This window comes from Calypte anna, chromosome 1 (assembly GCF_003957555.1).
Source record: "Calypte anna isolate BGI_N300 chromosome 1, bCalAnn1_v1.p, whole genome shotgun sequence".
NCBI lineage: Eukaryota > Metazoa > Chordata > Aves > Apodiformes > Trochilidae > Calypte > Calypte anna.
In genome coordinates this window covers 31674761-31689135 of record NC_044244.1, presented here as the reverse complement: position 1 = coordinate 31689135, position 14375 = coordinate 31674761, and the positions used below count along the sequence as shown (strand labels likewise).

General features: G+C 34.2%; 1 protein-coding gene across 1 annotated transcript in view; it reads right to left on the bottom strand.

The window, feature by feature from the left end:
* Positions 1-8285: 8285 nt before the first annotated feature.
* SLC16A7 (solute carrier family 16 member 7) overlaps positions 8286-14375 on the bottom strand; it is an 82580-nt gene continuing 76490 nt past the window's right edge. The window contains exon 5 of the mRNA XM_030463340.1: positions 8286-13694. Coding sequence (XP_030319200.1) covers positions 13423-13694 — 272 coding nt within the window. The 3' untranslated portion in view covers positions 8286-13422. The remainder of the gene's footprint in view (positions 13695-14375) is intronic.

The window sequence follows — 14375 nt, the reverse complement described above, 5'->3', positions numbered from 1 at the left end:
CACCTTGAATTTGTCTGTTTCACCTTTTTTAGCAAAGGTCTCTAGACACAATTTCTTGTATACTTAGTAATATAGAAAACTCAAATAAAAATACAGTCCAGAAAGTTGCTCGGAAATTTCCCAAGATAATCTATCAAAGAAATTCCTATTATCTTGAAATTTAATTTCTTTTTGGTTATACTTTGGCCCTATTTAAAAGGGGAAACTTTCTAAACACACAAATTTTCCCATAAAGTGTGTATGAAAAGAAAAAAGCTTTATAGAAGTGGAAGAAAGACCCTTGAAAGTGATACTTCTTGTGTCTTCTTACACTGAAAATTTTGTGTGTTCCTTTCATCCATGTGAATATACTTCCAGGACAGGAGTACTTATCATTTTCTAATCATGTGTTTGGTCAAAAAAAGTTATTCCAGACAGTATTTTTTCCATAGAAACTGAAAATTTCTTGACAGAGAAACCTTCCCAGTGTCAGGCATCCTAAAGTAGAAGAATCAATTAATACATATTTTGTATTTTTTCTCTGAGGTTCTTTATGGGTTTTTTGGCAAAATCCATCAAAAAGAAAAGTTCGTAAGTTAAAGTTTTCATTTTTTATTTAAGTTTTCATTTTTCCTTTGTGCATGCTGACAATTAAAACCACCACAAGAAAGAACTACATCAACTGTTCAGCTCTGGTCATCTCTTGATGTGGTTTGGGGCAGAGGGAAGATGAAGCTGGACTGTGCAAAACAGATGCTTCTTGTCGTAAGCCAGTGGATGAGCCCCTGAACTGAGCACCTTGAAGAGCTGAAGAAAGACACTGCTTTGTTGGTGGTGTGTTTTGGGGATGCTTAGGTGTAAGTTGGAGAAGGTGCTGAAAGTGTGAGTCAAGCAATTTCCACCCCAGGCTCTCCAGTCAGCTGCCTGGTTGACACTCAGGGGAAGGTGGGAGCAAGGTTATTGTGGAGGCCTCTCAGTGGCTGTTGCTCCAGTAAATAGAAAATACATTTCCAAGCCTGATGACACAGGTGTGGGAAAAAGTCATCAACTGATACACAGACTGGAATTGTAAATGTTTGCAGGGTGTTACATGCTTCTTGTTGATGCCCAGCACCAACTCCAGAAGTAAAAGCAGTCCTCTGGCTGCAAACTCGTGTTAATCTAAAATTACTGAGGGGGATTGAGTCTGTCACACTTTTGAGCCCCTGGGATTACATACACTAGCCACCCTCTGTCAACTGCACTGAATCTCTAGGTCCTTGCTGCTGCTGTTGTTGAAGCACAGTTAAAGAAGGAGTTCTTAATATCTTCTCACTTGATTAATTTTAGATGAAATCTTGATTTATTAAAAGTGAGTGGAAGCCAGAATTAAGACGGTTTGATGACACTGTTACTTGTAGGAAAAGTATTTCTAGACAGACTAACCCTCTTGGAAAAAAATTGCTGCTTGGGGGAATCATTTCCCATTTTCAGTTGCGTTTTATATCCAGACCAAACTTCCGTGCCTCTGGGTTTGAGGATGCAAAGACAAATATGTAGTTCTGTGAGGCAGTAATTTTCAATCAATGCAGATCTTACCTCTGATACAATAATTCCATCCATGGAATTAATCCATCCATGTAAATTCCATCCATGTAAAAACAAAGCAGCTGATTGTGGATTTTAATAATATCCAATGATAAAATCTTTTCTTTGCAGTGAATATATACTGGGTGAAAAGAGAGAGGAGATTATCAATGCTACTCTATTTTACATTAAAAAACCTGTGGATGCTCTATCTTTTCAAATCAATGCATTTCTTATATTTCCTAAACATGATTCTGTAGGATTTTTCCTGGAGTGCAGGTATTAATTCATTCTTTTATTAGTGTTCCTTTATTTTGCATAACATATTAGCTGTTGGAAGATGTTTAGTCCAGGTGCTAGCGTGCTGCCATGTGAAAGGGATCCAAAAATTTCCAGTCTCTATGGCAGTGAAAATTATTAGCAGGAAACAACTTGTTCCTGAAATTTCCATCAGCTTTACAAGTGGGAATCATGCATTCATTCACACCAGGCAAAAGGAAGATCTGAATCTGTTTCTCTCTGTCTGGTTAATGATGTGATCATCACTGATTCCTACTGTTTCATAAATGGTAGCCATGTCTACCTTTATTTCCATTCAGAAGATTCAAAATAGAATCAAAAAGCTTTGTTTTGTAATTAAGGCAAAGAAACATTTTTTCTGTGAGGGAAAAATAGTCCCTTCATTTCAACCTCAGCCATTTTTTCCCAATTATTCAGTTCAGTGATTGAACTGAATAATTACACTGCCTAAGTGCTACTCATCGATCATTCAGGTCAAATTGGAATTGCAGTTATTAATCAGAGTATATTATGATGGTTGGCAAAAAGAAACAGTGTTCTTCCAAAATAAACTCTTTTGTCACTGAAAACAGATACATTTGTGGCATTTCAGAAAATTTTGCCATTTCTTTTGATACCTAGCTAAAGCTTTAGGGTTCTAAAGGACCATTCCTGAAACTGATTTATTTTGTGGAAAATACAACCTCATACAAGCTATGGATTATATAAAAGAAATCACATAAAACAAACCTTTACTATTGTTTTTCAATTTAATCCTATTTCAACAGAAACTTTTAAAAGTTTTAAGATGTTTGAATAATGCATTTTCCTAATAAATTCAAATATCATATAAAGAGTTTAGTTAAATGCTTATGTTTTGTAGATCTGTGTAAACTTTTAGGAGGGCAATAAAACCAAAATAAATTGTGCTGATGAACTTCTACCTATCTTAAATTAAGAAACAAGGAAAGTGGCATTGGTAAAATTTTCCACTCCGATTTCATTAATATTGTAGGGTTCAAGTAGATTGTGCACACATCCAGCTTATGAAGATTTATATGAAGGGTAAGTAGAAAAGGCAAGAGCCTTTAGATTTCATTGGGATTGTATTTAGTTTGTACAAAAGACATCAAAGCTCTTCTGCTGTCACAATAAATCTGCAACAATTTTATCCAGAAAAATATATATAGCTTGACTACACTTACACAATTTCCAGGTGGAAAAATAATTAAATTCATTTCAAAAATAGACATCAAAAGAAATAAAATTCATTGCTTTTTAACAAACCTAAAGAAATCCTTGCATAGATGTTGCTGCTTAAAAACATTCAAATAAAGTTGACTTTATTTGCATCTCTCTTTAACTGAATAATATGTGTAAGATTTTAGGGTACCTACAAATGATTAACAGTACCTCCTCCAGTCATGCATTTTGATTCAGTTACTTCCTTCTATAGGAATTCAAAGAGATTTCTCAGAGATGTTTTTTATCTCATAAGATCTGAGAGGTTTTGCTTTTCCAAATTGCTGGAAAAGACCTTATTTTTCCCCCCATTTTTTAACTTAATTTTGTTCAGGTGTATTTTTTTTTATTATTTGTAGATCCATGTCTGGCAGCAAACATTTGTTACTGTATTTGATGGATATTTTTTCAGCATGATCAAAGTGAGTGAAAAAGTTAGGACCAGAAGAGCACAGGAAAGGGGGGAACTTAATTATCTTCCAAGCCCATTTACTTTAAAGTCTAATGAAACGTGAAAAAGAAAATAATTAAAGATGAATACTAGTTCTTAGAACTGATTTTTATTTCAGATTTATTGATTTGATCTAATTTGCAAGTAATACTTGGAATCTACGATTCTAACATTTTGAACTGAATTGAAAAAAAAGTATAGCTTCAAACTTTTTTTAAATCCACATGTAATGGACAAAATGACAGTTAAGTGTCCTTAAAATATTTTTCTGCCTATATGTTTCTGGATTTTCTCCAGATAAACAATCTTTTTGTATATCTTGTGATAAAAGATATCTTGTGATTGGGCAACCAGGCTGGTGAAGGGCCTCGACCACAGACCCTATGAGGAGAGGCTGAGGGAGCTGGGGCTGTTCAGCCTAAAGAAGAGGCGGCTCAGGGGAGACCTCATCACTCTCTACAACTCCCTGAAAGGAGGGTGTAGCCAGATGGGGGTTGGTCTGGTCATGGCACTGAGTGCCACATCCAGTCTCTTTTTAAATATCGCCAGGGATGGAGAATCCACTACTTCCCTGGGCAGCCCATTCCAATGCTTGATCACTCTCTCCGTAAAGAAATTCTTTCTAATATCCAACCTAAACCTCCCCCAACACAACTTAAGACCATGCCCTCTTGTCTTGCTGAGAGGTGCCTGGGAAGGTTTAGGTTGGATATTAGAAAGAATTTCTTTACGGAGAGAGTGATCAAGCATTGGAATGGGCTGCCCAGGGAAGTAGTGGATTCTCCATCCCTGGCGATATTTAAAAAGAGACTGGATGTGGCACTCAGTGCCATGGTCTGGTAACTGCAGCGGTAGTGGATCAAGGGTTGGACTCGATGATCTCTGAGGTCCCTTCCAACCCAGCAAATTCTATGATTCTATGAAAAACAGTGGAATTGTCTATTAGCCAAAGAGTTCTTTTGTACAGAAAACAGTACTAGACTAAGGTCTCATGTTAGTCAGAGAAAAAGCAGAATCATCTCTTCATTTTGTGGTGAAAACATCATTACATTGTACAATAGGATCCTGCAGAAAGTTTCTATGAAAAAATCCTCTTATTCTAATCAAATAGTTGTTACATCCTGAGACCTGCTTACAGTTTGGTGTCACCAGGCACTGGAAATTAAAAGTTTCTTAATGAAATTTGAATTTCCTATGTCAACCATCAGATGTGTGCCTCTTTTTAAAGCACTATATATACCATTTGCTTTTCTTTGGCTTGTGATTCTGATTCTATATTTAAGCAATAAACTTGGCATCTCTGATCTCTTGAGAATTTTCTCAGTTTAAAAAGATGAACTGAAGCATAATTTGATATGGCAAATGCATGCATATCAGGATATGTGAAGAGGAAGCATGGGGAAAAACAAATGTTCATATAGATACATTAAGGGATTTAATTATATCATAAATATTATAGTGTGTGAATATTAGCTATTAGAATTTTACTGAATGGCAATGCTTGATGAGAGGAGTGAAATGTGGAAGAGATTACTGCTGAAACACAGTTGTAATTGTAACCAATTAGCCCAGCCTGGAATAACCTGTTAATTGAAAGGACTCATTACTAGAAAATAATATCATTTGTGGGAAAATATAGTAACAGCTGACTTTAAAGACAAACTGCAGATGAAAATCTCTCTCTATCTTGTCACTCACTGAGATATCAACATACAAATACTCAGGAACAAGTAAGATTTTCCTGAAATCAGTGTCTATTAATCACCAATAAGTTAAGTATTATATTGCCATTGTGCCAAAAGGACATTTTTGTCACTATAGATTTTTTTAATTTTATTTTTTGCTTGCTCAATGCCTGAAAATTATTTATTACCATTACAAAGATTCAAATATGCAAATATTGCAAGGGCATAGAATCTAAACAAAACCCAAATACACTCTAGTAGCTGAATCAACACTTCCATTTCGAGAAGTTTATAGGTAGCATTCTTTGAAAATAGATTTTACAGTTATTAGAAATCTAATAATAAAGACCATTTTCTTTTTTAGACAATGTTAGTTCTTTCTTATTAAACAGTTAATTTTTTACATGTTTGTTTCCTAGTAACTTATTGTGCTTCTGTGTGAAAGCTATGTAGGTATCATGCAAAAGATGTTAGTAACTGCAATATTAATATCATCTCTAATATCCCCTTAATATCTCTATTTGTAATCATCCAGTCACTTTCTATAAAAAACCCAGCATTTTAACTGGGTCAATTAATTATAAACATAAGTCAGCTGAAAATGCATAGCATTTGGGAATGCTTAAAAAGATAAGGAGAAACAGTTGTCTACATTCTCTGTTTCAAGCCTTATGGATAAATTCCTCTTCTGTATAAAAATGAGTATTAATGACAACTGAATAAAACTGCATGTACATGGAATATAGAAAAACATCCCAATCAGAATAACATTAAAAAATCCTCGTTGTTCAGATTGTATTTGAGCAGTGTATGAGATTAAACCATAGTTAGAGTGGAATTAGGAAAAGCAAGGGTCTAGTAGCATGTTCTGCCAATGGTAGTATCTTTCCTATGCAGGAAATCTTCCAGTTCTGCTCCTGGATGCAAGAAGCGATTCTGTGATCTCAGCTACTCTTGAGCAATCTGTTAATATATCTATGAATATTTGCACACTTTACAAATGTAAATAAATAACTCTTAAAGAGTCTACAAAACAGCATTTAGATCCTTTCAGAAACTTTACACAGGATTTTTATTTTCTTTCTTTTTTATTGTTTATCATACACATTTTTCAATGTAACTTTCCATAAATATATATGGATAAATTGGACATATTTGACACTGGTACAAGCGTAGATGTTAATGAGCAAGTATGCATTTAAACACAATGTAATGCAGTGCATAAGCATTTTACAGGGTCAATATACATTATGAACAATGAATTTTGTCAGGTCAGAAAAAGGATTTGGCATCTATAAAGAGAATGTTATCATTCACCCAGATATCTTTGGAAAATAAATAGCACCTATAGCTAATAAATGATTGTCAAAAAAAAAAAAAAAAAAAGGCAATAGATTCAAGTAAAAACCGTACAGTATTGCAAAATACAAAAAAGGAAGAAAAAATTTGTTAGTCAGCAACAATGGCTACAGCACATTTAATTATTGCATAGCAATACCAAGTTCTGTTGGTAGACTGCAGATATAGTGAACTTTCCAAGTAGGCTACAAGTGGAAACTGCAGCTATGTCACACTTCAGGAAGGGTATTTATGCAAGTGCTTTATGTACCACTTCAAAAAGATCTCTCAATAACTTTAAAGTAGAACTTTTAAAGAGTCAGAGATAAATACAGAGTTTTCACTGTCTTTCCTACTTGCAGACAAAACAAAAAGACCAAAACCTGAAAGAGGTATGAAAAATTGTCTGTGTTTTTAGAGCCTTAGTGTTCTGGAGAGTTTGCCATAATAGCATAATAGGTAGATTATTTGCACAGCCTTGAGTGTCCTCATTCTCCATACTTTTTCCAAGAATATCATGTCCCTCCTTACCTCCTGTGATCTCATACATACTGCAACATTTGAAAACTCAGTCTATGTGTTGCAGTCTGTTCAGAGATCATCTGGTTAACACTCCACAGCAAAAGCAATCAGGCAGCCCCCCCACCAACACTGTGGGTTGCACAGTCTAACAATAATGAAAATGCTCAGTGATCATAGGCTACTTGGAATAAAGTCATGGTCAAAATACCAGTGTTATTGATGTTTTATGAATGTATTTCTAATATAAATAAAACCAGCAGAAGCTGAAAAACAATAAAATATACTCCTGTTGAAAAAATTTTTTTTCTTTCATTCGCAGAAGTGTTTTATCTGCTTAAAGATATGCTTCATTTCACAAGCACAGTATGGAACTAACTCTAAGACATTATATATATTTTATATATAAATAAATATATATAATATATATAAATTAGAGTTTTATATATAGGGGAGTACATATATACACACATGCACATATATATTCCCTTATATATAAATCTATATATACATTCCCAAAAGGCATAAACTGTTTTCTGTGGATATAACAAAAACTAAGATTATAAACTGCTGAAGGAAGTATTGAAAGGAAATGGATTGTTTCCTTTGGAGCTAAGCATATTTGTTCATGTATTTATTTAAATAAAAACCTCTACATTCTATAATCTACATTCATAGTTTAAGTTTGACTTTTTTATTTACATAGGCTTTTAAAATGCTATATATTGTGCGTTAATTTAGGAACCAGCTCATCAGGTATATTATGCAGGTATAGCTAAATTTGTCATTTGAAACAAAACCAGCATTTGCTCTTCTATATCTGATTCTCTTTGAGATTTGTTATGGAGAAAGTAAGGCTGAAACCTCCACTCAAGACACATCACATCATCTCCAGTGTTTGATAAGGATCCTTGACTTTGAAAGGTTTCTTTGTGTTGTCTTCAGTTGACTTTTTACTAGGTGTGAGAAGGCAAGAATGGTTTGCAGAAAGACAAAAAACAGTATCTTTGAAGAAACAATCATCATATCTTTTTGTAAAGAACATATGAAGAGTAACTATTATTTCATAACTCCAGTCCAACATTTCATGACTATCTCCCTCAAAGGCCTCAAAAAAAAAAAACCAAACAAAACAACAAAACAAAACAAAACAAAACAAAAAAACCACCAAAAAACAGCAAGCCAAAATTCTGCATTATTTCTAAACAAAATTTAAGTTTTATTCATTTTTTTAGGGATGCAAAGTCCAAAGTATTCAGTAATATTTTTTAAAGGTGGATGTGATAACTACGTAATGTTTCCACTTAATTATTTACACAAACTCAGAAATGGAAGGGGGGGAGGAGACTGAAGGTCAGGATCTCACAGTAAGAGCAGTAGACCTTGAATATCTAAATGGCACATTAAATTTTTATACCAGTTCAGTGGTGTAAAACCTATACCAGTATGGAATAAATCTTTAGATTTAGTATAGCTATGCCAATACAGGAATTTTGTCACAAATATGCACTGCCTAAAAAATAGAACTTAGTACTTTCAAAAATTCAGGAGACTTTCTAATACTCTGTGCAGCTTTGATCATTATGCTTTTCTTTAACTACATTCTTCCAGGGTCACACAAGTCTCCAAACTTCAATTGAGAGGTAGATGACCAGCAAAATTTGAACTGCAAAACAACAACATGCAAATAATGTTGAAATTACATAAAAATGCTTATGCAACTTTTGATCAAAAAGGTGATAAAACACACAAATATTTTCAATATATATATATGCACAAATATCTGAAAAGCACCCACTCAAAAAAAATAGTCTGGAGAGCCTTGTTAAAATTGATATCGCCTCAGAAAATAATTATGTTAAAAATCCCTTTATATTCCTCTTGGTGAGTAGAAAAATAGTCATCTATAGAGAAACTAACAAAAGTTTCCTCAGTTCAATTCTCTTAATTCTCAATATCAGTCACAACATGTTCATCTATAAAAATGGTCACTGGTTTTGTTTAGTGAAATCTTGATGGATGCCCCAGATCTGTCTGTATGTGATATCTGTAGCTTATTATGTACTCAAATAATACCTCCCACTAATACTGACAACCATCCAGACCTGAAAGTAGCAAGTGAAAATGTTTCGTAAGCATTTAAGGAAAGAGAACAAGAAAGTTCAAGGCCCATAATCTTTGCGTTACATCAAAAAGGAGAATGAGGTTGCGACGAGGAACCTTCAAAAGGAATAAAGGTTTTCTGGGACAAACAATTAAGTACACACTGTCAAATGTTCCTTAAGCACAATGGATGCTGATATGTGGGAAAAAAAAGTAAAGTTGAACCTTCTCTCATAAGGACAGCACTATAAAAAATAAATAAGTCTATTTGAAGATAAAATAAGACTTTCCCTAACTGTCAAAACAGTTCTCAGATCACACTTCTGAAATAAAAAGATTGTAGTCTGATGACTATGATACAGGACTTCATATAAAAAGATGCTTTTGTGAACTTCATGAGAATACAGAACTAAGAAAATCTACAACCATAGTTCAACAGTGAAAAGTGGGAAGGGTGAACTTTTGATATGTTCTTGATAAAGTAATGAGAATTACTGGTGAGAAGTCTTTCTCTGGAGTTTGAAAGGGCAATACAGAAGAACCTCCCAGCTACTAGAGAGTACAATCTAAAATAATCCTAAAGACATAAAAACATCTCAGTGAATTTTACCCTGATGTTAAATAGGAAAAATATTACTTATGTTGTCTCCTTTCCTTACTAATTTTAAGTTTCGACATTTTCTTGCTTGATCAAGTAATTAGGCTAATGTGATATTGATAAGGATGATAATTAGGCTAAATGATATTGTGGCAGAGAAATTAAGAGGATGACATACATATATACACGAGTATAAATGATATTAGGAGCAGTTAAGGATTTGCTTGCACTGGCTGAGAGATACTACAGACTCCATAGTGCATAATTAATCCAGCTGGTATGTCATGAAGTTTAAGAGCACATTTCTTGATTGTAGGGCAGGGGCATCTCTTAGTCCTGATGCTGCAATGGTTCAGAGTAGGGGCAAGGTATTTAAAAGGCATGAGGGGAATTCAGAGAGATGGAATATAGTTGGGTCTTATCCTGAAAGAAGAAATGTAATGATGAAGTGATTTGCAGTACAAATTACAGCATATGCAACTAAGAGTGATATTCAGGGATTTGAAGGCAAGTTATACTCATTTTACTACTTTGCTGCTCACTAAAGAATTGATTCAAGGCAATTTATTCTTATTATTACTTTTAGAAATAAGAGCTACATATACAAGGCAATTGCCCCTTTAGGACCTGTTATTTGGAAGACGGAGCTTTTAAATTTCAGGCAGTTTTTGCATAGATAGAGTTCCAATTTTTTTCATTCATCTCTGGTTTTTAACTTCCTTAATATTTAGTAATATCAAGAGTATTCTGATGTTTTTATTTCATTGCTAGTGTTATTGGGGAAAATTAAGGAAAGAGATGTAAGGAAATGTTTCATTGGTACAGTTCATACTTTATATACTTTATATTGCTCCAATTGCCAGCCACATCATATTACTCTATAGATTTATCATTTTACCCTATGGTTTACACTATGGATTAATAAAATTGCACCTTGGTGAGAGGTGGTAAAGCATCTGGTTCACTCGTATTATTTTTTTCACATAATTGACCAGAGATGAAAGAGCTCTGCAGATGTTTATGCTTATATCAATTTTTATTTCCTCTGAGACAGAAACATAATTTTTGTTACTGGTGGTCAAGTGTGTCTATGGCTCAAGGAACCTTGTTTTCCTTTATTTCCTATGCCATGTTGCACAGTATTCTGTGATCCTGCGTAGCAGAGGTAAATTGCCTGCATGTTTCCTGAGACATCTTTTTAACCATCTTTCTTCTGAGTCCCTTATTTATTCAACAGCAACTTTTAGAAGATTCAAATAAAAACTTGACACTCATTTTCTACTCTATATCCTTAATCACATTGTTTTTTGCAAAGAGACAATAAGCACTTAGAATTTTTCCACAGTCAATTTGGATCAGCCTCTTTATTAATCTCTTTTCAAATAATCTCTGCCTTTCTATCACTTTTTGCCAAGAGCACAGTGATATTCCTGATGACTACACTTTTGATAAAATTTCAGTTTGTCTTTCAAAATTCAATACTTATAATCAATATTACTCACTTCATGAAAGCTTACTCCCTATGAAAATCCTCATCACTTACTGACTCTGGGCATGTAGGGCCTTCACAGATCCTAAAGTTCACCCTATATGTTTGTATAGCCAAAACCAGAGCGACACTTCTACCTCATCTTGTGTTGATAGGGCTACAGTTGAGAAGGAGATGCAATATACTTATTTTTCCTTTGAAGTTGCAGACTGGGAAAGGAACTGTAATTTTACTGGAACTGCATCACTCTCTTTTACATAGATCACTAATCAAATGTAGCATGTGACCCACATTTTCTCCCAAAACTTGAAATGTATGTATCACGTTGCTGATGCAATTATAAAATCAGGGGACTTATAGAAGATGTCTGATTTTCAAGCATATAATTAGGTAACGAGTAGGTATTAAATTCTGTTCCTTGATGCAAGTAAATTCATGATCCCCCAAACAGTGCTCAGAGAATGAAAAAGTTCAGTATTACTGTGGAATTAATTTCATAGTATATAAAATGATAATCTTGCAAAACAGAAGCAAGCACTACCAAAAATTTTTAGAAGATGCGAATAATATTGACACTATTCTTTCTTAAATGCACACATATATTTTCTAGATTTTACTATTTGCTTTTGTCTGCCCAAAATATTTGCAGCTTTTTGAGATTTAAGTGGGCTAAAATGACCTACGGTCTTTTCCCTGAATTAAATGTAATCGTATCAAAAGCACAGAGATGTTTTATGAATCAGACTCTTAATTTTCAGATTTTGAAGCATTTGTATGCATCTCTCCAAAATAAATTACATCTTTCCTCCCTTACAAACAGATCAGAAATATTTTCACCTAATACCCTTAGAAGCTTGCCCTATTAGCTTTGAAGTGCAATGCTAATTTCTGTTAAGTAAAATTGTAGACCTATGCTTTCTTTCTATAAAGGAAGAGGAACAATTTTGTGTATTTTAATTGATATGAATGTCTGTGTGAAATTGTAGACACAAGACCAAATACCCTGCTCGAAGATATGTCAGTACAAACTTTCAGACTGGTATCATCAACATGCCTTGCAGCACTTCTGCTTGAACTGGCACTACAAAAAAGTAGCTTTTCACTAAATACATGGGAAAGGGAGCTAAGAATGGGTATAAAGTTACCTGTCTGCAAAGACCTAAAGTTAGACCTTAAGTCTCCTCTGAGGAGGCCAATAAACCCAAGCAACTACTTTGAAGTCATTGCCCTGAAACTCATCCACAAAAGCCAAGGGTAAGTATCCTTTCAACATCAGCAGGTTCTGAATCTACTTCCTTTAGGAGGAATGCTTCACAGATTAATCTGGTTCCTTCCACCATACAGGAGCACATAACTGAACAAACTAACTGTCACTCTTGATAGCAATGTAAATCTTGCTTTTAAATCCCTTTATGTACATGCAGACTTTAGCTTAGTTTGAATTAGCAAGGTCTGAACGTACTGAGTGTTCTAATGTGCATATTGAAGTACTATGTAGTCAGCTATCACAGGAGGAAACAACTTCTGGAATATATTGTAATTCAGCTGTTTATTGTATTTTAGAGATGCAGCCCACCAACTGTTCATTTTCTTGACTTAGCTTTTACATCCATATTGTAATTTTTTATACAGACATTATGTATCTTTTTGATCTTGTGGGCATACAAAAGAGAAAAAAGGTTTCATTGTGCTTCACTCAGATTCACTGCCTCTTTTAAAACAAATCTTTCAGATTATATTATTTTAATATTAGTAGCAAGTACAGTTTGGGCAGATTATTTGAAGAGACTCTTTAGCAATACTCTAAGGTTAACACAAAGTATCTTTCCATATGAGAGTAAGAGATACTTTTGCTTTAGATACACTTTTAAAACAAAACTGTAATTGGAAGGCATTATATATAGTCTGTTTTACCAGACTCTTGATTGTCCAGAGTCATATTTAGATGGACTCATTTATATGGAGTAACTACCTCTGTAACATCAAATTTGTATTAATGAAATAAATAAACTGTAGACAATATTTTAACTTAAGAGTCTTGCCATGGGGCAAAAATCTGTTCCCATCCAATATTGTGACTGATCATTATAACCACAAAACCTGGCCTGTGTCTTGAAGACATATTTCTAATGGAAGTCATAAATGTCATATAGCTTCTGAGCTATACTGCAGATTAAATATTAGTTTCTCTTTCTGAAGGATCTTCAAGAGCTTTATCAGCTCTGCTGGAAGCATCTTCGTTCTCATTGTTTGTTAATGGTTCTGCTTCCTTTGAGTCTGCATTCTTCAGAGCTTTCTGCTTCTCATCTTCCAGCTTCTTTTCTTTTGCCAAAAGCCTGTAGTTAATGGCATTGCCAATGAACAACCAGATACTGGCCACAGTCACAATCACTCCACAGACAAAATACATGTACTGGTATTCTCCAGTAACATCTACTAACCAACCTGAAACACAAAGACAAGAGAGAAAAAGATTATTTAGAATAGAATACCCAATACAATCCAGATCTTTCTCTAGGATAAATATCTATATATTGGTTTTGAAGCTGGGGAGGAAAGCATTTTCAGTATGTTCATAGCATACATATTGGAACTCTAACAAAACCTGTTTCAGTCAAGCTAGCAATTGTCATTGGAATCATTGTCAGTGATAAAATAGTGAAGAACAAAGAAAATAAAGCTTAATGAATAATGACAGACAGTCTTCTAGTTCTTTCATTTCCTTTCTTTCATCACCTTATTATTTTATTCACCTTCTAATTGTGTTTCCTATTGTTTTGGAGTGACTGTCTGACACTCAGGGAGGCTGCACACAGACAATAGGATGAAGAGGTATGTGCCTTTTTAGGCTGCTGTCACTGTGCATCAGCTGCTTGCTTTTCACTTTTACTTTCCTGTGACTGGTGAAATAGATAGAGGGGCTCTTGCCTTCAACTATCACTCTCAACTGTGTAATGTTGAACTCTGAAGCCTGTACCAAAAAATTACATCCAGACCTCTGAGATTAATTTGGTTATGACAAGGAAAATAAAATAGAACTGTTCTTCCATTTAATGAGCCATTCTTTCTAAATTTTCCCAACTGCCAAATAAACATTTGTATGTGTCCAACTATCTAGCTCTGAAC